The sequence below is a fragment of the Manis pentadactyla genome, chromosome 6 (assembly GCF_030020395.1).
Source record: "Manis pentadactyla isolate mManPen7 chromosome 6, mManPen7.hap1, whole genome shotgun sequence".
NCBI lineage: Eukaryota > Metazoa > Chordata > Mammalia > Pholidota > Manidae > Manis > Manis pentadactyla.
This window is the reverse complement of record NC_080024.1, coordinates 122149070-122173560: the sequence shown is the minus strand read 5'-3', so window position 1 is coordinate 122173560 and position 24491 is coordinate 122149070. Positions and strand designations below refer to the sequence as shown.

At 41.7% G+C, this 24491-nt stretch overlaps 2 protein-coding genes across 10 annotated transcripts in view; both read right to left on the bottom strand.

The window, feature by feature from the left end:
* Window positions 1-21812, bottom strand: part of CABYR (calcium binding tyrosine phosphorylation regulated) — a 28258-nt gene extending 6446 nt beyond the window's left edge. For 2 of the 6 annotated variants that reach the window (XM_036905729.2, XM_036905732.2), the window contains exons 1-3: window positions 16987-17122; window positions 14564-14736; window positions 14413-14466 (exon numbers count right to left, since the gene is read on the bottom strand). In XM_036905729.2, coding sequence (XP_036761624.2) covers window positions 14413-14466; window positions 14564-14711 — 202 coding nt within the window. In that variant the 5' untranslated portion in view covers window positions 14712-14736; window positions 16987-17122. The other 4 variants (XM_036905731.2, XM_036905730.2, XM_057504110.1 and 1 more) reach the window with 4 other exon arrangements.
* A 145-nt stretch (window positions 21813-21957) lies between these two features.
* The window catches only part of TTC39C (tetratricopeptide repeat domain 39C), an 87737-nt gene continuing 85203 nt past the window's right edge, over window positions 21958-24491 (bottom strand). For 3 of the 4 annotated variants that reach the window (XM_036905727.2, XM_057504105.1, XM_057504106.1), the window contains 3 exons: window positions 24169-24273; window positions 22882-22920; window positions 21958-22339 (listed from right to left, as the gene is read on the bottom strand). In XM_036905727.2, coding sequence (XP_036761622.2) covers window positions 22250-22339; window positions 22882-22920; window positions 24169-24273 — 234 coding nt within the window. In that variant the 3' untranslated portion in view covers window positions 21958-22249. The remainder of the gene's footprint in view (window positions 22340-22881; window positions 22921-24168; window positions 24274-24491) is intronic. The other variant, XM_057504104.1, reaches the window with a different exon arrangement.

The window sequence follows — 24491 nt, the reverse complement described above, 5'->3', positions numbered from 1 at the left end:
ATGAAGACTATTAAAACCAGACCTCATTAAGCTTATGTTCAGTAGGTCCAATAAGATATACATACAAATATTATAGGTTAAAAAAGTGTAAGTACCTAGTAATAGTCCTAGTAAAGATCTATGGAAGCCCAGAGGAAGAAAACTCCACTGGCTGGAGGAATAGGGGAAATTTTATTTCAGTAAGCCTGGCCTTACACTTAGGATATAGAAATCTGAAAAAAAAATTCTTTCCCATCATAATGAAGAAAAGGCTTAGAAATAGCAAAATTACAACTTCTTGAGCCCATCAGAGAGCTGGGTCACAGGCAATAAAGTTCACCTGATATCCAAAGAGCAATCAGCCCTCCCAGGAAGAGAGTGGTTGGAAGAATTGTGTCTGTGTCAGGACCAGGAAAGGAGAGGCCCCCCCATACCAACTGGTAAAGAGTGAGCAAAGACCATAATGTACTGGCGCAGGCAGTCCGGGGCAGCCGGGCCTCCACCCCAGCAAGAGCTCACACTCACTCACAAGCACTCTGCTGTGGGCCTCACATGACAGACGGAAGGAAAAAGGGCAGAAGTGCCAGAAGAGGGATCCTACGTTAACACCAGAGGTCTCCTAGCCCTGGGACAAAGGCAGGAAACACTGGCTCAGGACTGACCGCAGAGCCAAAACAGAGTTTGGCTGCCACATGGCCGACCAGCAGAACACTGAGAAAGCCACGCAGCCCTGCTCATCAGCCCAGCACCACGGAATAAGAAACAAGGGGCCCGAGTATGGTGCAGGCTGGAGGGGAAGGTCAAAAGCTGAGGATGAAGCCCAGGCATAGAGAAACTCCTCCGGCATGCCAGCTAGCAGCAGACCACTGCTAAGGGAACCCAAGGCCTGCGGTACAGTGGGGGTAATGACACCACAGCAAACCCCAAGCCCGCCTGCTGACCACATTGACCCACCCACCCCAACACCAACTCACAGCTTCCATAGCTGTTTTCCCCCAGAAGGCCTTAAATTCCCCAACCAATGATTTATCCTAAGAGTTTTCAAGAACCCAACCTCTCTAGGGACTGAATTACTACAATCCCTAGATTGCCTGCATGGGACCTCTGTGATATATTACTTACATGACATGTTTTAGCAACCCCAGAAAGGCCAGTTGCCCTTTGAAAAGTGTCTATGTCTTGGGCCTGTTAGACCTGAAATTACATCTAGGTGGTTAATCCCTATATTATTATCCTTCCCATTTTTGCCTCTAGAAGTGCCCTATGAAATAATCACCATTCTGTAAAGGTAAAGCATCATGTAATCATGAATTTATAACACCTCCTCAGGGGACTGCTGCCATTACTCCCTTCCCTGAAACTTTCTCATAGTATAAAAGCATATGAGAAGATCTGGAATTCAGCCCTGACAATAACTGAAGAGCTGCTCAACCTTGGCCAAGTCAATGGTTCTAAGCCTCAGCCTCCTCATCAGTAAAGTGGGGATTATAAATCTGACCTCACTGAGCTTTTGTGCATATTAAATAGAATCCTTCATCTGAAACTGTTCTATAAAGTATAAATCACATATAAATGGGGAAAGAATAAATCAGCACCTACTTAAAAAGAGACAAAAATTTTGAAATACAGTACCAAATTAAAAATTATAAAGCTCCCATCTTTAATTCAGTTTTGGTTAAAATTAAATTGGCTATTCCCTAAACTGGGTACTAAGATGCAGGGTATTCTTCCTCTCATTTATTGTATGTGTGTGTGGGTGTGTGTATGTGTATATACACATAAATATATATCATATATACTATTTTGAATAGATATATTTCATAATTATAAGATATTAAGTTGGTATCAAATGCCTTAAACTATAAGTGTTTTTGAAAATGCAAAGCACTAACTAGATTAACCATTTGGCTTAGTTTGAATACATGAGAATGTCAGCAAATATATGTAGACTAGTCACCCTATAAGTTAAGTTCCATATTGAGCACCTGCTAATTATTTATTAAGAAAAGTGGAGCTTTTCTTTAATGTTTTAAGATCTGCTTTAGTAATTTCAAATATTGCTATCTTGTAACCTTGAGATTCCATTTACACAGAAAACTGCATTTCTTAAAAGTTATAAAGTAAGCTCACTATGGGTAGATCTTATCAGCCTTATGAAGATTAATCCAGTATAACTTCAGTGAGATGCTTCTACTTAAACTAACAAGAAAAAGCCTGCACAGGCTCTCAGAACGGAAGAAGATAGCTAAAAGCATTCTGCCCTGTAGGAAGTTTCTTTTTAAGAATAATGAAATGTCAGATTAACATTCATAGGCCCTGCTTTAGAAACAGTAAGATAAAGAGGTAATATTCAATACAGTATTCCTTGGAATAGGCAGAACTCACATGGAAGCTTAGGGTGCCAGGGAGAATAAGGAATTCTGGTACTAAAGGGAAATCTGAAAGGTGTCAAAGACAAGAGGAAAACAAGAAGTAGGACATAACAGCAGATAAGAGAGGCAAATGACAGGTGGAGAGGAGGTAAAGACTGGAGGTGGTGAACTCTTCCAAGTGCCTGAAGGTGAGCATCTGTAGTATGTATGGGACATAGAGGTTTTAAGAGTTTAAAACAGAAGAGGATTCCAATGAGTGTGTTGGACTGACAGGAATGAGGAATGCTAAATACTAAGAAACTTTTCTTCCCCTCCTCTCTTCTCTTTCTTCCATTTATTCTATTATGTGATAGACTCTGAGGAATCAAAAGATGAATAAGATTTCCTAAAGAGTATAGTCTGATTGAGAGTAGAGGCACAAAGTTACTATGTGACAATATGGTCAGTGCAGTGACAGAAATATGTATGGGGTACAACAGCTTTAGGTATTTTTATTAAGCTTTAAAAATGAGAAAGGCAGGTGTGAAAGGAGCCCCACACAGTTGCCCCATCAATGATGTTGAGAGCCCCTGTGGAGAAATGCAGGTCTAAAACCAGCCTTGTTCATTCTGATTTCCCTTATCAGAAACTCTACCAGCCTTCCTTTGCCAATGGAACAGAAGTGGAAGTCTGTTAGGAGATTTCTTGGAAAGGTTTTCCTTTCTTAATGAAAGAAACCAGTGTCATTAGTGCCACCATTTTCTCCTCCTTCCTGACTTAAATGTGGACATAATGCTGGGAGCAGTGGCATAAGGAAACAAGTAAAATATGCTAAGGACGACAGAACAGAGAGCCTAGGTGATTATATTACTAGTAGAATGAACACTCCTTACAAATATCTCAAATTTTTAAAAAGTCACTGTGAAATTGGTTTTCTGTTAATCTATGCCAAACACTTTCCTATCTGATATGGGGCATACATAAATTAGTACACAAACATGGAAGAGTGGAGCTGGGGTACATATGGTATATATGCTGGGTATATATGCTGCTTTGCAGATACAATGTCTACTTTTGTTCTATGAATTCTGTAATACCCATTTTCTCATTTGGAATTTGCTGAATTCGTTATCTTAAGATTTGGACAACTAGGTAAATCTATATTTTTTAACTTACTGTCCATAAAAATGTGGGCTGTGTCCCATACATCCCACCTCAGTAGTTTAAGGTTGGTTATCAAGAAGATGATTCCTTTGGATTTTCTACATAACAATCATGTGAATAAAGTAGTTGTACTACTTCCTGTCCAATATGTACTCCTTTTGCTTTTTTTTTTTCCTTTTATTTTCTGTTTGCCTTATTGTTCTGACTAGAATCTATAACACAATGTTGAATAGAATAGGGAATATTTGACATCTCTGTCCTGGTTCCATTCTCAAAGGGAGAGTATTCAATATTCACCACAGAGCATAATATTCACTGTAAATTTTTCTGCATATATATCAGACTTAGGACATTCCCCTTTATTGCTCTTTATAAACTCTAAATGTTATTTCTCGTACAGCAGGTCTGATGGCAATGGATTTGCTCAGCTTTTGTCTGCCTGAGAATATCTCTGCTTTCATTTTTTTAAAGGATATATTTACTGGGTATATATGCATCTAGGTTGGCAATTTTTTGCTTTCAGCACTTTAGAGATGTCATTCCATTGTCTTTCAGCCTCCATGGTTTCTATCAAGAAATCAACTGTCTTATTGTTCCCCTAAAAGTAATGTGCCCTTTTATCCTGCCTGTTTTCATGACTACCTTTTTCAGCAATTTGACATTGATGTGTCAAAGTATGATTTTCTTCGTATGTTTAATGCTGTGGGTTCATCAAACTTTTTAAATCTGTAGGTTGATGTCTTTCAGTCAGAGTGGGACAATTCTCAGCCATTATTTTTCAATTGATACTTTTCTGTCTACTCTCTTTTCTCCTCCTGTGACTCCAATTACACAGGTTAGACAATTTGCTCACATTTTACATGTCTCTTACACTCTGCCACATAGCTTTTCTCTTTGAATTGCTCCATTTTTTCACTTTTTTTTGTAGATAATTATTTTTTATTGAAGGGTAGTTGACGCACAGTATTACATTACATTAGTTTCAGGTGAACAACACAGTGATAAAACATTTATATGCATAATTCTAGGTTCCAGCTATCACCCTACCAAGCTGTTATAATATCTTGACTATATTCCTTATGCTATACACTACATCCCGGTTACTTATTTATTTTACCATTGGAAGTCTGTCCTTTTTTTTTTTTTTTTTGTGAGGGCATCTCTCATATTTATTGATCAAATGGTTGTTAACAACAATAAAATTCTGTATAGGGGAGTCAATGCTCAATGCACAATCATTCATCCACCCCAAGCCTAATTTTTGTCAGTCTCCAATCTTCTGAGGCATAACAAACAAGTTCTTACATGGAGAACAAATTCTTACATAATGAATAAGTTACATAGTGAACAGTACAAGGGCAGTCATCACAGAAACTTTCGGTTTTGCTCATGCATTATGAACTATAAACAGTCAGTACAAATATGAATACTCATTTGGTTTTTATACTTGATTTATATGTGAATACCACATTTCTCTCTTTATTATTATTATTTTTAATAAAATGCTGAAGTGGTAGGTAGATACAAGATAAAGGTAGAAAACATAGTTTAGTGTTGTAAGAGAGCAAATGTAGATGATCAGGTGTGTGCCTGTAGACTATGTGTTAATCCAAGCTAGACAAGGGCAATAAAACATCCACGTATGCAGAAGATTTCTCTCAGAACAGGGGGGTGAGGTTCTAAGCCTCACCTCTGTTGATCCCCAATTTCTCACCTGATGACCTCCCTGCGACTGTGTCTGTCTTAGGTTGTTCCTCCCTTGAGGAATCTTACCCGTCTCTGGCTAACCAGTCATCTTCCGGGGCCATACAGGGAAATGTAGAGTTGGTAAGGGAGAGAGAAGCCTTATTGTTTGAAATGGTTAGCTTTTTATTTCTTTGCATATTTTGCCCTGTAGCTTCTATGCCCAGCATTTGTCTTGAGGTATTTTTACCACTTGGAAGAATTATGATACTCGGTAAATTTGATATGAGGCACGAATTCTATTTAAGGGTTGTAATTAGGAAGGAAGAAGAAAAGCTATAGAAGTAGCAGGCGGAAGAAAACATGGGAAGATGGATTACTTCTTTGACATATCTTCTTGTAGAGTAACTTCAGCATGTATAGGTTTTAAGCTACTACTTAAGTTGTGCACACACATTAACATAATAGGAGTATAGTTACATAACCAAAGCATATCTGTAATTACCAGCCATCTCCAGTGAAACCAAGAAAACCAGTTAGGCACCTTAGGCATTTGTGAAAACTTATCTATGATATGGTGGATATTGTCCAACTGAACTTGAACAGTCTGAGAGAAATCAGAAAAATTAAAACAACCCATTCCTGGGGAATGTTCACATCCCTTATGTTCTTTTAACAGTAAATAGTCTGTAGTTGTAAGATTTTGGAGTGCTACAATTTGCACTTCTCCTAATTCTTGGTTGAGTTCCAACAGTATAGATTCAGTCAAATTTGTTGTTTTACTGTATGCACAGGCCAGCTTAGATATCTCCTTCTTTCCCATGGCAAGTCCAGGAGCTGGTGGGATGAGTGCATCTACAGCTGTAGCAGTGTGTGGATCTTTGTTGGGGTTTTTTGATGATCATCTTCTGGCATGAGTCTTCCAGAGAGTGCTGATGTTGGAAGTTCTTTTTCATATCGTATCTTAGTTCATTTTCGGGGTAGCCCAATTAGGCTTTGATCTTCTGTATAAACGCAAACAGACCCTTTGCCTACACTTTTGTATGCCCTTTATACCCTGTGTAGAACTCATTGGAGGTTACCACACAGGAACTGCCCTTTTGTTTTGTTTTGTTTTGTTTTTGGTATCACTAATCTACACTTAACATGACGAATATTATGTTTACTAGGCTCTCCCCTATACCAGGTCTCCCCTATAAACCCCTTTACAGTCACTGTCCATCAGCATAGCAAAATGTTGTAGAATCACTACTTGCCTTCTCTGTGTTGTACAGCCCTCCCTTTTCTCCTACCCCCCCATGCATGCTAATCTTAATACCCCCCTATTTCTCCCCCCCCTTATCCCTCCCTACCCACCCATCCTCCCCAGTCCCTTTCCCTTTGGTACCTGTTAGTCCATTCTTGAGTTCTGTGATTCTGCTGCTGTTTTGTTCCTTCAGTTTTTCCTTTGCTCTTATATTCCACAGATAAGTGAAATCATTTGGTATTTCTCTTTCTCCGCTTGGCTTGTTTCACTGAGCATAATACCCTCCAGCTCCATCCATGTTGCTGCAAATGGTTGGATTTGCCCTTTTCTTATGGCTGAGTAGTATTCCATTGTGTATATGTACCACATCTTCTTTATCCATTCATCTATCGATGGACATTTAGGTTGCTTCCAATTCTTGGCTATTGTAAATAGTGCTGCGATAAACATAGGGGTGCACTGATCTTTCTCATACTTGATTGCTGCATTCTTAGGGTAAATTCCTAGGAGTGCAATTCCTGGGTCAAATGGTAAGTCTGTTTTGAGCATTTTGATGTACCTCCATACTGCTTTCCACAATGGTTGAACTAACTTACATTCCCACCAGCAGTGTAGGAGGGTTCCCCTTTCTCCACAGCCTCGCCAACATTTGTTGTTCTCTGTCTTTTGGATGGCAGCCATCCTTACTGGTGTGAGGTGATACCTCATTGTAGTTTTAATTTGCATTTCTCTGATAATTAGCGATGTGGAGCATCTTTTCATGTGTCTGTTGGCCATCTCTATTTCTTTTTTGGAGAACTGTCTGTTCAGTTCCTCTGCCCATTTTTTAATTGGGTTATTTGTTTTTTGTTTGTTGAGGCGTGTGAGCTCTTTATATATTCTGGATGTCAAGCCTTTATCGGATGTGTCATTTTCAAATATATTCTCCCATACTGTAGGGATCCTTTTTGTTCTATTGATGGTGTCTTTTGCTGTACAGAAGCTTTTCAGCTTAATATAGTCCCACTTACTCATTTTTGCTGTTGTTTTCCTTGCCTGGGGAGATATGTTCAAGAAGAGGTCACTCATGTTTATGTCTAAGAGGTTTTTGCCTATGTTTTCTTCCAAGAGTTTAATGGTTTCATGGCTTACATTCAGGTCTTTGATCCATTTTGAGTTTACTTTTGTATATCGGGTTAGACAATGGTCCAGTTTCATTCTCCTACATGTAGCTGTCCAGTTTTGCCAGAACCATCTGTTGAAGAGACTGTCATTTTGCCATTGTATGTCCATGGCTCCTTTATCAAATATTAATTGACCATATATGTCTGGGTTAATGTCTGGATTCTCTAGTCTGTTCCATTGGTCTGTGGCTCTGCTCTTGTGCCAGTACCAAATTGTCTTGATTACTATGGCTTTATAGTAGAGCTTGAAGTTGGGGAGTGAGATCCCCCCTACTTTATTCTTCTTTCTCAGGATTGCTTTGGCTATTCGGGGTCTTTGGTGTTTCCATATGAATTTTTGAATTATTTGTTCCAGTTCATTGAAGAATGTTGCTGGTAGTTTCATAGGGATTGCATCAAATCTGTATATTGCTTTGGGCAGGATGGCCATTTTGACGATATTAATTCTTCCTAGCCACGAGCATGGGATGAGTTTCCATCTGTTAGTGTCCCCTTTAATTTCTCTTAAGAGTGACTTGTAGTTTTCAGAGTATAAGTCTTTCACTTCTTTGGTTAGGTTTATTCCTAGGTATTTTATTTTTTTTGATGCAATTGTGAATGGAGTTGTTTTCCTGATTTCTCTTTCTGTTGGTTCATTGTTAATGTATAGGAAAGCCACAGATTTCTGTGTGTTGATTTTGTATCCTGCAACTTTGCTGTATTCCGATATCAGTTCTAGTAGTTTTGGGGTGGAGTCTTTAGGGTTTTTTATGTACAGTATCATGTCATCTGCAAATAGTGACAGTTTAACTTCTTCTTTACCAATCTGGATTCCTTGTATTTCTTTGTTTTGTCTGATTGCCGTGGCTAGGTCCCTCCGAGTTCTTAGACAGACTCACTCAAACCCTATTACAGTATACCAGCCTAGACCCAGAAACGCCTGACGGAAGACATGTCCTTAAGACATACTTCCTAGCTCAAAGCTACCCCGACATTAAAGCTAAACTCAAAAAGTTAGAACAGGGCCCCAGTACCCCACAGACTGAGATCCTAACAGTGGCCTTTAAAGTCTTCCATAACTGGGAGGAGGAGAAAGAACACCATAAACAAAAGGCTGATCAGGTCAATTTCCAAATGTTGGGCCAGCTGATAACACCACAACCTGGGCACTCCTCTACAAACAAGCCCCCCCCAGGAGCTAGTTTCAAGTGCGGAAAAGAGGGACATTGGTCAAGGGTGTGCCCCTCCCCCAGATCTCCTACCACCCCATGCCCCAGATGCCACAAAAAGGGCCACTTGGGGTCTGATTGCCCAACCACCCGAAGGGGAGGCTGGACGAACAACCCCCATCCTAAGCCCGCCGTAGTGGGGCTGGCAGAAGAAGATTGACGGGGCCCGGGGGCTTCTCGCCCGACCATTTCCATCACCAAACAGGAGCCCAGGGTTACTTTAGTAGTAGACGGTCACCCCATCTCCTTCCTCCTAGATACAGGAGCCACCTTCTCAGTCTTGCGAGAATACCGGGGCCCTACCACGCCTGCCATTACTCCTATAGTCGGGGTAGGAGGTAAACAGATTTTCCCATTAAACACCCCCGCTTTTTATGCACAATCCAAGACAATCCCATACCTTTCTCCCACTCCGCCTATGCCCCAGTGTCCCATCCCTTTACTAGGATGGGACATCCTTTCTCTCCTCCATGTTTCCATAACCATATCCACTCCCACAGCCCCCCAGTACTCCCTTTCTAATGGCCCTCATAGCCGACGACCCCCCTCTACCCAATGAAAGCTCCAGTTCCGCCCTCATACACCCTGTAAATCCCAAAGTTTGGGACATTACAAGCCCCTCCGTGGCTCTATGTCCTCCTGCCTCTATCAAATTACATGACCTCTCTCAGTATATCTGTCAGGCCCAATACTCCCTAACCACTTCAGCCCTCATAGGCCTTCAACCCATCACTCAAGATCTTTTAAACAAAAATTACCTCAGACCCACTCACTCCCCATTTAATACCCCCATATTAGCTGTTAAAAAAAACCAACGGATCTTTCCGCCTCGTCCAAGACCTTCGCCTCATCAACATGGCCATCGTCCCTATCCATCCCTTAGTCCCAAATCCATACACCCTTTTATCGCAGACCCCTGCCTCGGCCTCCCACTTCTCAGTTCTAGATCGCAAGGACACATTTTTTTCTATCCCTCTGGACCCCTCCTCCCAAGATTTTTTCGCCTTCACCTGGATGGACCCATACACAAGACATTCTGAACAACTCACTTGGACAGTTTTGCCACAAGGCTTCCGAGATAGTCCCCATATTTTTGGATAGGTCCTAGCTCAGGACCTCAAACAGTTTCATCATGATCACTCCAAGTCCACCTTATTACAATACGTGGATGATCTTCTACTCTGCAGTCCCTCGTGGGAACAGTCTCAACTTGACACTGCCTCCCTACTTAACCTTCTAGCTTCCAGAGGTTACTGGGTATCTCCCATCAAGGCTCAAATCTCTTCCCCTTCTGTCACTTACCTCAGAATCCTATCTCAACAAAGAAAGTCCATTACCTTGGACAGAAAACGACTCCTCTCTGACCTGCCCATTCCCAAAACCAAGACAGAAATCCTTTCCTTTCTAGGCCTGGCTGGCTATTTTAGAGCGTGGATCCCTAACTTCTCCCTGTTGGCAAGACCCCTATACGACCTCAGCAAGGGCCCCCCTGAAGAACCATTATCCTCCTCACCCCGACACTCCTTCATTAAGCTCCGTCGAGCCCTTGTGGAAGCCCCAGCTCTCCATCTTCCTGATTTGTCGAAGCCCTTCTCATTATACATTCATGAGAGGTCCAGTCAAGCTCTAGGAGTCCTAGGCCGATATTATGGCCCATCCTTTGTCCCAATAGCTTATCTTTCCAAGCAATTAGACCCCACAGTTCGGGGATGGACCCCCTGCCTATGGGCACTAGCCGCTGGACAGCTCTTGCAGAAGGAAGCTCATAAACTGACATTCGGGGCGCCCCTTACCATTCTGTCCCCACATCACCTAAAGGATCTCTTAACCTACAAAAGTTTACAGACTCTCCCTCCCTCCAGACTCCTGACCTTACTGTCCTCTTTCCTCCAAAATCCCGTTCACCCCCTTTGCCATCCATACCCGAATCATGACTTTTTCCTCCTTTACTGCTCCCTCGCTCTCTCTTGCTTTTTTTCCTCATTCCTATTATCTTCCCCGCCACCTCAGCCTCCTTTGTATGGCAATTCAAAGTCAGACAGACTCACACACAGCATCAAAAAAAAATTACTGCCCTCATTGCCACACCAGACTGCCCTCTGAAAGGCTGCTCCGAGCCTTTATACCTCCACTTTCCTCCCTCCACTGAAGTGTTCACTAGCAGCTACCTTTATTCTCCCTACCTCTGCTTCCTCTATGACCAAAAACAAGCCTATTGCAGGCGATGGCCAGACACCTACAGGGGATGTCCCTACAGGTCTTGCACCATTCACTACATGGGTAACTCCCGGTACCCACAGTATTACTCCTCCAACCGTTTCATAAAATATCCCAACAGCTCATTCTCCTTATCAATCCCAGATCCCTGGAACTCTCGATGGGCCACCGGAGTCACAGCCTCAGTTTACTATGGGGGGGTCCTCTACCCCCCACGGTACCCTTCATATCTCTTGAGAGTATGTTCCCTCTCATTCCCAGATCTCTCAAGTTGCATCAGACATCGGACATTCTGAAAAAGTCATTGTCCAAACTCTTGACGGCGCCTCTTCATCTTTTTACCCCCGCTCCTACTCTTGGTTACAGCTCATTCAAGACACCACCATCTTTCTCAACCACACCCTCAACACCGCCAATCGTCTCTTGTGCGCATCACTACAGCGCCCACTGCTGGCCGCCGTGCCCCTTAATATTTCCAACTACTCCTTCCATGCAGGACGACAACCCTTCCATCCCCGGGCAGACATACCCCTATGGGAACCAGAATACGCAGATAATCTCACCATCCACCACTGTGTAGGCCCAACCCCTTCCCCCTCCAGCGCACTTCACTGTCTCTCTATCTACACCCCTACCTCCGGTTCTAAGACTTTTACGCAACCAGGTCACTTCTTCTTGGTGTAATGGCAGTCTTTTCAACTCACTGCCTCCCAACTCCAATATACCCTGCATTCTCGTCACCCTAATCCCACAGCTTACACTTTACAGCATGGCAGAATTCCTTGAGCTCCAACCTCCCTTGCCCTTGCGCACAAAAAGGGCTGCTTTCCTTCCCATCATGGTCGGTATCTCTTTGACCACCTCAGTCATTGGGGCAGGGTTTTTGGGAGGGGCCTTGGGTCACTCTCTATGGGCAATTAGAGATCTCAATGCCAAACTTGAGGGAGCCCTGACATCCACTGCCGATTCCCTGGCCTTTCTCCAAAGACAGGTCACTTCGCTAGCTAAGGTCACCCTTCAAAACCGGCGGGACTTAGATCTGCTTACAGCCGAGAAGGGCGGCACCTGCGTCTTCCTTCGGGAAGAGTGCTGCTATTACATCAACGAATCCGGCATTGTAGAAACTGACATTATCAAACTCACCGACCTTGCCTCCAGCCTCCACTCTGCTTCCAATTCCAACCCATTCTCTTCAATACTAACAAACCCCTTCCTCACCTGGCTCTGGCCCATTGCAGACCCCATAATAATCATTCTTCTCACCTGTCTCTTCTTACCCTGTATAATAAAGTTCATCAAATCCCAAGTCGGAAAAATCTCTAATCAAACTTTCAACCAGCTTTTACTCAGGAACTATCAGCTTCTGGCCACAGAAGATCCCTCACCCTCACGTGACCTCCTCACCACATGCTGAGATGGACCCCTCTCTCCGCTGGAAACTGTTCCTGGAAACAATGGCCGCAGATGCCTGGCTTCTGGCACCCATATCCTCTTGGCACCATTAGAATCAACAAGTCCTCGACCTATGGTTACAGGGAACCTTCATTGATTTCCAACCTGAAGAAGTCCACATCTACTCGTCCTTACTGTGGGGAGTCCTATCAACCCTTTCCTCCCAGTCCTCAAGCCCTCACTCCCTTCTCCGCCCCCGTTCAGCAGGAAGCAGTCAGAGAGAAAGCAACGTCCACAACCCCATAGAGGAGAAAGGGGGGAATGAAGGGCCCCCACCCATAAGATGGCAAAATTCCTGCTTCTCTTCCGGGTCCTCGGTTCCCGCCGGCGCCACCTGAAGCCCAATCACCCCTGGTCCCCCTAATCCCAGCACCTAGCCAATAGCCACCAGCCCCGTAGAAGTGACACCTCTATCAGCTCATGCCCCTTCCTATATAACCCAGCACCTTTCCCTAATAAAGCGGAATTCTCTGGTGAATTGCTGCTGTGTGTTGCTCCTTTCCTTTCACTTATCTTTGATCTTTGCCATTTTAATTATTATATGTCTTGCTGTTGTCTTCCTTGGGTCCCTATTGTTGGGAAATCTGTGCACATCCATGGCCTGACAGATTATCTCCTTCCTCAGATTGGGGAAGTTGTCAGCAATTACCTCTTCAAAGTCACTTTCTATCCCTTTTTCTCTCTTCTTCTGGTACCCTTATAATACGAATATTGTTACATTTGGTCAGTTCTCTCAATATTCTTTCATTCCTAGAGATCTTTCTTTCTCTCTGTGCCTCAGCTTCTTTGTATTCCTCTTGTCTAATTTCTATTTCATTTATTGTCTCCTCCACCATATCTAATCTTTTAAAGCCTTCCTCCTTAACAGTTGGATCTCTGTCCTAAATTCATTACTGCGTTCTTGAATATTTTTCTGTACAACCAGGAGCATGTTTATGGTTTTTATTTGAAATCTCTTTCATGAAGATTCATTATTTCAGTCTCACTTGACCCTTTTACTGGTGTTTGTGGGATTTGGGTTTGAACCAGTTTCCTTTGATGTTTTATATTTGTATGTGGTGCCCTCTAGTGCCCAGAAGCTCTACTCTCTGCAGCTGCTCAGCCCCTGGAGCTACGTCAAGGGTCGGAGGGGAGTGGTGCTGGTGCCTGGGGTGAGGAAAGATCTGTTTCCTGCTTCCCAGCTGCTATGCCTGTCTCCCCGGCCAGAACCTGTGGGCCAAACACACAGGTGTAAGCCTCTAGGCTTTGCATTTGTAGCTGCTATAGGCGGGGCTTCCCTCTGGCTGGCTGACACCAGGAAAGGGGTTGCTGGTTTGCAAGCCAGGTGTGGGTTGGCCAGGAGGAAGGCACAGCAGGCTGCCCATCATAGTGGGGGTCTTGGATCTGCATAGCCAGCCAGTGGGATGGAGTGCCTGCAGCTTCTGAATGTTCCCAACCTGCTGGGCAGAGTAAGCCTGGACAATTTTGTCTACCTGTCCTTTCTCCTAAGCAGTGAGTTCCATGCAATTCTTGCCCCTTTAGCAGTCCTCCTGCTGTTAGGTATTCTCTCATACTGCCCACCTTTCTTTTGTCCCACAGCAGCCAGATATGGATCCGTTTTCCACAAGTGACTGGAAACTTGTTCTCTCCAGGTATTCTGCCTGTATTAGCTTTCCAACCCCACTAATCACCAGAGCACCATGCAATGTAGGTTCGTGCTCCCAGAGCAGATCTTCAGGGCTAGGTGTATGTTACCGTGTTCCATGAGGTGTGTTCTTTTCTCCAGGTGCATTCAGTGCGGCACAGCCTTCTTTCCTGTTGCTCTTTCAGGATTAGTTGTATTAATTATATTTTCATATTATATGTGGTTTTGGGAGGAGGCCTCTGTCATGCTGCCATCTTTAATCCCTCTTCCTATAACTAGTATTATTAAATAGTATTATTAAACTATTACCATTTGTGGTACTTACCTGTAGTCTGGTGAAACTTTTTAACCAGATCTTGTATATCCAGAGAAGTATTCTCTGAAGGAATAAATACAGGAAATCAGACACATAAAATTCCCAACTTAAAATGATTCTTACTCAAAGCAACAAGTAGTAATCTAAAGCAATAACAAACCTTCTCTAAATACAGCAAGTTCTTTAAAATAAACTTCTGCGAACTGGGTGATGTTTGGTGGATTGGTCTTAAGAATAGCTCTGCTAACTCCCTCCAGCAGAGTCGTGAGTCCATAAGGTATGATAAGTCTGGACTTTGGAGAGATCATTTTGGCAGGATGTCTATAATCTCAACTATAATGAAGAAAAAGTCTTATAAGTAGTGTGTTAGTTTTTTATTAAAACACTTCTTATGAGCTAACTATAGTTTCTAAGAACAAATCTATTTCCTGCTGAAATTATTACTTTTTAGCTCCAACCTCTAGTTATTCTGTTAAAATGGGCTAATTCTTGGTGGAGATTTAAAGAAAAAACCACCACCAACAGCATATGTGCAGATGAGCAATCTAATACTTTTAACAAAGAAAGATAAATTAATCTCATTTATCTGTGTCCAAACAGTATCCTTCCAAACCGCATGGACAGTGGTTTTTCAGCTACAAAGTAGGGTTTCTACAAGAAAATGTTTTCTTTCCTCATTTTTCTAGATACATTCCTGGGCACATTGATCATCTTCAAGTATACATCTGTTTTAGCTGTCAATGTAATTTGTTTTTAACATTTATCAGTGTAGGCATAAGTTTTTTGTGGTATTATACCATCCACCACCATATGTACCTCTTTTCTCATATTCTCCCTAACATCAACCCTAGTTTTCCCCTATTTCCCCCTTCTCCTACCTTTTTAATTAAAGTATCATTCACAGTGGTTCAACAGTTACCCATATCATTAAATCCTCACCCCTTCTAGTGCGGTATCTATCAACATCGTAAGATGTTACAGAATCATTGACTGTATTCTCCATGCTACCATGCCCATGACCAACTTATACTGTGATTGGGAATTATTGTGCCCCTCCCCTCCTCCCCCATTCCTCCTGCCCCAACCCCTCCCCTTGGTACCTTCTCAGTGTCTGTGGGTCTACGACTATTTTGTTCCTTCTGTTTGTTTTTATACTCTACAAATAAGTGAAATCATATGGTATTTGTCTATCTCCTACCTTTTTGCATTTTAAATAGTACCAAGGATATTGCATAGTTTAACCTGTAATTCTCAGAGCTGCAGAGTTGGCAGCCCTAAACTGTGTATCAGTGGGTTCTGTTTCATTCTAAAAAATTATAAATACACATAAAGAACAAAATTAAATATTTAAGGAAATCAGTTCAGTGGTAAGGGAAAAATTAAGGCAGAGAAAATAGGAAGAAGCTACAGGTCCCATTAGCCCTCCAGTACAAGCCATAATCCTACTCTTGAAGAGAGATGGGGTGTCAGATCAGCTCCTGAGCTACCAAGCAGTCATCACAAAATAGGAAAAACAGTTGGTTAAACAATTCAGGTTTTCTGAGATAAAAAACTTCAGTTGCTTCAGAGAATCATAGGTATTTCAGACACTGCGACCCAGGAGAAATCTGTCCCTTGGGTCCTCATAAGGAGAATCTTGTGATATAATGAACCCCCACCCTCAACAACATCCCTAGAGTACAGTAACAAGTTTCATGGGGCTTAAGTAGCAGTTGAGTCACAGCAGTTGTACAAGGGCCAACCTTTAATAAAAAGCAACTAATGTATCAGCAAAAATGCTGAATATTTAAAATCACATTTTATCTCCCCAAATATCAGGAAAAAAATTTGTATTGGTCAAACCAAACCCTGTGAGAATATAATTAACTGTATTGAATCCTTAGTTGAAAATACTATAGGAGTGTCAGTCAACAGGAGCTTTACTGAATTAAGCCATCTTCTGAAATACATGCTGTTGCTTTTGGCAGGCCCACATGCCAAATGTTAACTTAGGACATGGGCAGTAGTTATACACGCAATATACATATATACTTAATGTATGTTAAAAAAACATGTCAAATTTTTTACATCTTTTGCACCCCAGAGTAGATAGGTCATGTTTTGAAAGTGGCTTGCCATACTGGAGTTATTAACAAAACAGCCTTTCTGTAGGTAGGTAGGTAGGTAGGTAGGTAGGTAGGTAAGTAGGTAGGTGGAGCGGTCACGCAGTGATTCTAACCGTTCGCAGCCCGGACTGCAAGCGTGCAGGCGGGCGGCCCACTAGTGTCCTAGGACCACGGGGGCTGAGCATCTTACGAGGCCCCGTAAAATAATCATCCTCAGCGGAGAAGAAATGCCGTCCAAACCTAACTACATCAACAATACAGTCACAAATACAGTCATTGAGAGTAGTTTAAAAGGAAGGGACCGCTTAATAATTCTTCCCAAATCTCTCCTTTAAAGAATATTTATCACAAACACATTTTACAACTCTATCCCAGCGCTAAACTTCCGAAGACCCGGCACCGCGGGGCTGACTCGAGCGGGAAGAGGGTCCCTGCCCGCCGACGCGAGAGCCCCGCGGAGGCCGCCGGCGCTGCACACCTCTCATTCCCCACAAAGACCTGAGCCGGGCTCTGCGGGCCCCACGCTGGCTTGGTCGCTCGGTTTGTTAGGTGGAGGGCTGTGAAAGGCGGAGAGCGGGCGTCTCGATTCCGCGCTAGGTCCCGGGCTCCGCCACCTTGCGGGCCAGCGGCTGTCACATTCCCGGTGGCCCGGCACCCGCCCTCCGGCCTCCGCTCCGCCTTCCCCGATACTGGAGAAACCGCCCACCGGTGCCCTGCGCGAGACGCCCGGAGGAGGTGCCACGGCGGGTGGGGTGGGGCCTCCTCCAAACGCCCCACCTCCTCCTTTTTCGCAGCACTCTAACGGGCTTTCTCGTTGCCCCCTGGGGGCGGCTTCGGTAGGGGCCCGCTCGCCCTCGGAGCCTTTTATACTCTGTGGACGCCAAGGGCGCGCGTCACAAACCTGCCCGCGCGCCGACGCTCCTGACGCCACAGGAGGGGGCGGGGCCTCGGCGGAAGCCAATGGGGAACCGAAAGGGACAAAGCCCGGAACTCGGCGGCCCAGGAGGTGGGCTTCCTCTAAACGCAATCGGGCGTCAGGAAATAGGCGTCTCCAGACCGACAGGGGTTCGGGAGCAGGCCCAGGCGACGGCCTCCCCGCCTTTAGTCGCTGAATCTAAAATAAAAGCCGGCCGGGAAGGAAGAAATAGATTTATGGCGGTTCTAATTGTGCGTCACTGCCTCTCCTCCGCCCCACGCCCCAGATATGTAACTTTCCGGAGCCGCCCTTTCAGTGATTCCTGCCACGGTGTGCACACCGCAATCATGTAAAAAGAACGAACACTTTCACGCGCACATCACTTTTCCTCTTAAGAAAATCGCCTGTGAAGAGAAACCGGCCTTAATTCTGATGCTTCCAGTTTGTCGGTAACTGGGGGCTTGCATATACCCCAGGCTCACCCTGTGCTCCCGAACCAAACCGTCAGGCTGCGGGTCGAGTGCACCAACTTCAGCTCCACTTTACCGAAGTGAGGGCACGCTGACTCATCCACCTTTCACCCCTTCCGGCGCGCCTGCGTGTACTGGGTATCAACACCGTAATCACAATCATCAGATTCCAAGCAGCCTTCATTGTAACCCCATTTTCAAGTTCAAAAAACAAGAACCACTGTAAATCAACATTAAGTAGTATCATCAGGGCATATATACACCTAACAAAAACAAAAACCTCTCTTTAAATCAGAAAATGGCTTCCAGAGCATTTTGCAGGAAGCAGCAATGGTGAGATCCGGTCTTCATCTATGCTGCACACAGTATTTTCTAAGCACAGGGTTAAATGGATTAATCCATTTAATAATTACTGAGTGCCCATTATGTGGCAGCCAAGACCCCTTTTCTCATGAAGATTACCTTTTAAAAGTAAAAGATAAATGCTCTTAAAACGGGTCCACAGATGGTAATTCTTTTTTTGTCCTTTGTCATCGCCTGCAGCCTCACTTTGGTAGTGAACAAAAGTGAGAAAATGAGGTCGTCATGACTTCTGATGCTTGGTTTAGAATATACTTCAACTATCAGAGGTGTAATAAAACTGAGCTACTAAAAACCCAAGCACAAACATGAGAGCAGCCACTTACGGGGTCTTTTGGAATTAGAGGCATTTATGCTTGTGTAACTTAAGTAACCTTGGTGGGTCATCTCGAGCACCTATTAAAATGTTACGCACTGTAACTCACATGTGACTCAGAAAGCAAGTCCTTTACTCTTCCCATATTTCTTCAGTGACTGTTTTAGCCAAGAACCTCTGAAATGTCAACTTACAGTGAAAACATTTAATGAAAAATTTTCAAGCCACTATTTGCTGCTTTGATTTCTAGACCTCTAACAATTTGATGTAGTTTTATAGTCTCCTTGTCCTTAACGTTCATCTCCCTTTCAGTCAGTACGGCTCTAAGTAAAATGCAAATCTACTTTGTTCCCCGTTACTCCCAAATCCTTACATTATATAAGTCCAAGGTTCTTGGTGTGACCTCTATTACTATCTCATCTTACTATTTCTTTCCCATTAGACTCTGTAAGAAAGACTGGGCCTGAACCCACATGCTGTTTGTCACCTCTGTGCCTGTAGTAAAGCTCACCTGGGTTACAAATCCTGAGTCAAGTAGGGGCGGGAGCTCAGGCGTCTTGCTAGTTTCCACAAGAAAGTTAATTACAAGGCGCACTGGGTGAGTTTTTTGCATTTACTGAAGGGGCACATCTTTGAGGGACCCACTTGCCACTTGCTTGCTCTCTGTCCTTTTCTCTTTATCTGTTTCTTCCCCCTAGTTACTGAATCTCTTCCCTCTACTATGACTTCTTGGGATGATCTGGGCTTAATATTTTTCCTACAAAATACACCAATAGGATCCCCCCATCAAAAAATAATAGTACCAAACAGCACATTATGACTCTGAATGTGTATCTCCATGGATGCACAGCCATACCTGAATACTTGCCACCACAATTTGCTTAAGGACACAAGCAACTAGGACAGTTATACAGCAAAAGAATATACATACATGTACATACACACACACACACACACATATGTGTATTTTAAAAATCAGATACGTGTGGTCTTTTCACTTCAGTTGGCAGAGGTATAAAAGTGCAAATTCTGTAAATAATTGACATACAATATGCAAAAACATTAATTTCTGTGACATGTGAAGTAAATGTTTGCTCAAATACTTAGCTGTTATGTCCTAAATTAAAAGATACCTAACCCAACAAATCTTAAATATAGTAACCACAAAGGTATATACTACATTAGATGATGCCTCCAGGTGTGTCAAATTATAAATGTGTTGAGTACATTAAAAATATATATATTTTTATTATCATGGGCACAATCTAATGTATATCTGACACTTAGAAGATCCATGGGAGAGCATCAAAATAGAAAAGGGTAAGGTGTGAAGCCAACATAAAAAGCACACATACATGCAAAACAGCTGCTCTGCTTACATGATTTTCTTCGTCAGCAAGGGGCAAAGAGCAAATTACACCAAACCAAGTTTCCAGGCAGATCACAGGAATTCACAGGTGGGATAAATCACAGCACGCAGGCCAGTATCTGTTAGGAATTACTCAACTCCGAAATGTACTCAGATTTCAGTCAATCCAATGGTACAGTGTACCTGCTTGCCCTGTGGTTATTTTGGAGTCTTTAGAATCGTCATCTACCTCCTCTCTATGCTCTGCCACCATGTGAACACAGATAAACCACAGGGCCTCTCCTGTCCCAGACCCAGGAGAGACAGTTAAAAAACAGACCTATTCTTTGATTATTAAAAAAAAACCTACTGGTTGGCATGGTAAAATTCTGTATTCAGTTAACTAAACTGAACACAAACTTACTTGAAATCCTAAAATCTCTCTGGAGAAATAATTTTTTAAAGCAGTTAGTGCAGGAAAAATTTTTTTAAAAACAATTCTAAACTACTGGGCTCTATGTAACCTTTGGATACTGAATAATAGTTTGAACAATATTTGAAACAAAAATCGAAGTACACATGAACTCTGAAGAACTGCATGACTTTGGTATGCTCCACAGTCCTAACTCAGAGGGTTTGCCACATATGCCACATACAGTCAAGAGGACAACAAATGGCAAGTCATATTTTAAAGATTCATAATGTTCTCCCCTTGAGCCTTGATGAAAACAAATATTCAATATTTTTAGACACCAATTTTTCTCTTCAGGAAGCATCTATGTGGCTTCTGGATCTACTCATTCACTGAATGTAGGATAGTAATCTTCTCTCTGGCTAGTACCTAAAATCCATGCAGGATTCACACCAGAAACAAGATCAATGTGAATAAACATGAAGATAGTTTATCCAAAGTCAGTGAGGAATAATCATTTCTTTCAAAGAAATTATTCCCTAAAACCTAACTAGATTAAAGCTGCCAATATTCATGTTTGATTTTGAAAAGAACTGTTAAGGTGTAAACATTTCATGAGATCATGCTTTAGCTAAAAAGGGTATATAAATAAATGACACCCCAAGATGATTCTCTTTAGCTCAATATAAATTAGAAAAAAAATCTAACTTTAACATTGAGCCAGGTTAGTCATACAATTATGGCTTACAGAAATTCTTAAGTGCCTGCGGTATTTAGATTCTTCAAAACCACAAGTGTATAGTACTAGACAAAGAGGTAAACTAAATCACAATAAAACTTAGCAACGAAGGATTAAAAAATAACTTAGAACTGCTTTTAAAGCATAACCTAAGCTAAGGAGAAAATTATTAAATCCTTCACCAGCATATATTTGAGGCAAAATCAAAACAAAACAAACCCTATATCCATTCAAGAATAACCTTTTCAAGTAATTTGCTAAAAGATTTCCGAAAGTTAGTGATTAGACAATTTATCACAAAGAAAGGGAAACTCCTAGAATGTAGGTATTATTTACCTAGTTGATATGCTAGACTTTCTAATAAATTGGCAAAATAGTCATACTTCTGCTTGTAAAACTATCTTTCATTTGCTTCCATTTGGTTGGCTTTTGAAGAAAAATTGTTCCACACTTTGAAACATTTTGCAGGCAATCTGGAGATAAATATTTTTGTTGACACAGCTTCAGCTGAAGAGCATTTGTTTTTTTAATAAGGAAAACATGGAACCTGGGTTATTAACATATTTGTTACAATAAATGAATATTTGGTTCTTGACCAGGAGGTCTGCATTCTACTCACTGCTTCACTGACAACAGGAATAATTAATTGGGGAAGTCCATTAGCCTTTTTGTGCCTCAGTTTCATTATCTGGACAATGGGGAAAGGATCTTTGTGCTGTGTTATTCACTGGAATAGTTTGGGAATAAAGAAAGACACTAGAAAGCACTTTTATCTTTTCAAAACACAATATAAATGCTATGTCATAACACCGTTAATCATTTTACAGGTACCTCTTAGTGTTACCTAGTCAAAGGTGTGCTTAAAGTAGGCGTCCCTACAAGATCAGGTTGAATATTTAATTTGATTTTATTTTAAAAATAATAAATCACAAAACTAAAATGTTTGAACAAGGTCACTTGACCCTCTCCCCAGGTGGTTAGCTATTACCATCATCATCATTACTCTTTAGCTGTAGGTTTAAAAGAGGAGATCTTTAATATGTCAGCCTAACTGGGACAATGTGTCCTTGGCACAGATGGTTTTCAGAAGAAAAGCCGATCTTCGTAAGAGCTGCGTCCTCTGCTTTTATTTTAAAGTGCAGAACCTTGATGGGGAGGGCAGGGCAGGAAGCCGGGTCTGTCACTGAGGGACCAATTCCCTCAGAGAGGCCAGAGCAGCATGGATGCGGACATGCAATCTGTTTTCAAAGTCGTAGCCAGAGAAATCCTCCTGTAAAACCAAAGAAAGATATTGACGGGCTCTTAGCTAAGCTTTCTGAAACACTAGTATAAACCACACCAAGTTTTGTTCTTCCCAAAGTAAAATCCCTTTCACATCCACTTGATTTGCCTATTCCCCAAACCTCAAACTTTGTGTTCATTTTTTCAATGCCAACTGAATGTCAGTCATGCTGACACGAGGGAATGACAGTCTTCCTCATGTTATTCCTGGAATGGTAGCCTTAAATTGTGCTCAATATAAGTTGATGTTAGAAATTCTTAATTCAAGAATGTAGTTATGAAATCAGTTATTTTCCCACTCAAACAAGAAGAGTACTTATAAAGCAGGATGAGCAACTGCATACATGTTTTGCCTGATATCAGTAATTTCACTTAAAAATCAAGTGCTCACTGATTCAATCAGTTATACTTTTCCTTTCCAGGACTATCAATCAGAACAGCCATTTCACAAAATTTCTTGAATTCAGACTCAAGTGTGCACTTCAGAGGATAAGAAGGGCCACTGGAAAGAGGCAGAGTCGGTATTTTTACCTTTGCTTGAAGAAGAAGAGTTCTGCCTCTTGCTACAGTCTATGAATGTAAGAAAAACATATTCTTTCTTAATATCTGTACTTATATACACTCAAGCAGAAAATGCGATAAGACGACATGTTAATTAAAACAGCTCATAATAGACACAGAGGTGAGTCAACTGCTCATTCAAATATACGACTCAATTTTTCTTTAATGCTGCTTGTAGTTTACATCAAGGCATTACTTAATCTTGCATAAGCTTCACTATTACTCAAAAAGGATAAAAATGTAGAAGAGTTATGTTAGTTTAGGTTAAGATCTTACTAAACAACCTAAAATTGAGGATAGTTAAAAGGTTTATTTGAAGTCAGTAAGTTACATCCCCTTTTGAAGGCATTAATGATTGAGGACATCAACTTCATTTTCAGGAAATAGACCAGTCTTGTTGTATTTTATGCATATATTTGAAGATCACAGTAAGAGTAAAAATTTCCTTAAAATAAAGAATATTGTACTGGGAAGCCTCTACCAAAATTCACAAAAATTGCATTTTTTATTTTGGTAAAATTAGAATTACAAATGAAAAGACTTACCAGTGAAAAACCTATCTTTGGCAAGATAAGCTAGGCTAGAATCCTATTTATGTTGATTTGTTACAACTTTTAGGCCATACCTTTGAAAGTGGAGTTGAACTTACTAAGCCAATATTATGTAACTGAGCGTCTAAAAGAAGGTACCAAGCAAATCCAGCATTACTGAAATCTTATTTTTAAAAACGTCCCATTGTACTTAGATATCTTAATAGTAACTGTCAAATTTATAAGGCATTCTAAAATTTTTAATGTATTCATCTATGTGTTCCTCATTAATTCTCAATACAATCTTCATTAATTGTCAAGGGAGGCATTTTAAATTTTGTTTTACACATTAGGAAGAAGGTATGCAGTTAAGTAACATAACCAGTATCATAAAGTAAATGGCAGAGCAAAATCATAATACAATTCTGTATTCTTCCGAATAAACCACACTACATTATATCATACCATTCTAAAAAAAAACCCCTCAAATGGAGTTTTGTCGCAAAAGTCACATTTCTAATTCTACTTCCAGAGAAGGAATTACCTCCTTAAACACAGTAACATAAGATTAGTAGTTTCTCGGACTCATCCTATTTGAAATCAAGGGGGAAAAAAGAAAACTCACACCATATTCAATCAATTTACTTTACATGAAGGATGCTTTGCATTTGCTCACTTGTACTTTGTTGCTGATGAACATAAAGCAAGGGAATATGTAAAATCTTACCTCTGGTTTGTCTAATAGAAGACAGCCAAGTTCATAGCAAGCATATGGCTGAACATATAAGTTATTCTGACGACACAACTCATCTTTAGCAGCTCGCTGGAAGAACTGTAAATAATACAATGTTACGGAAACTGATCCATTTCCCTACTTAGGCTCATCTTCCTCTTTTGGGCTCAGCACATGTTCAGGAGGCATGCAGAAGGGCTCACCTTATTTCTATATTTTATATCAAATTTTCTCTTCTTTTTGCATCTTTTGCCTCCCATCCATATCTTAGAAGTCCTTCCCATGCTTGTCTGGTGAGCTTCCTCCAGAATATACTA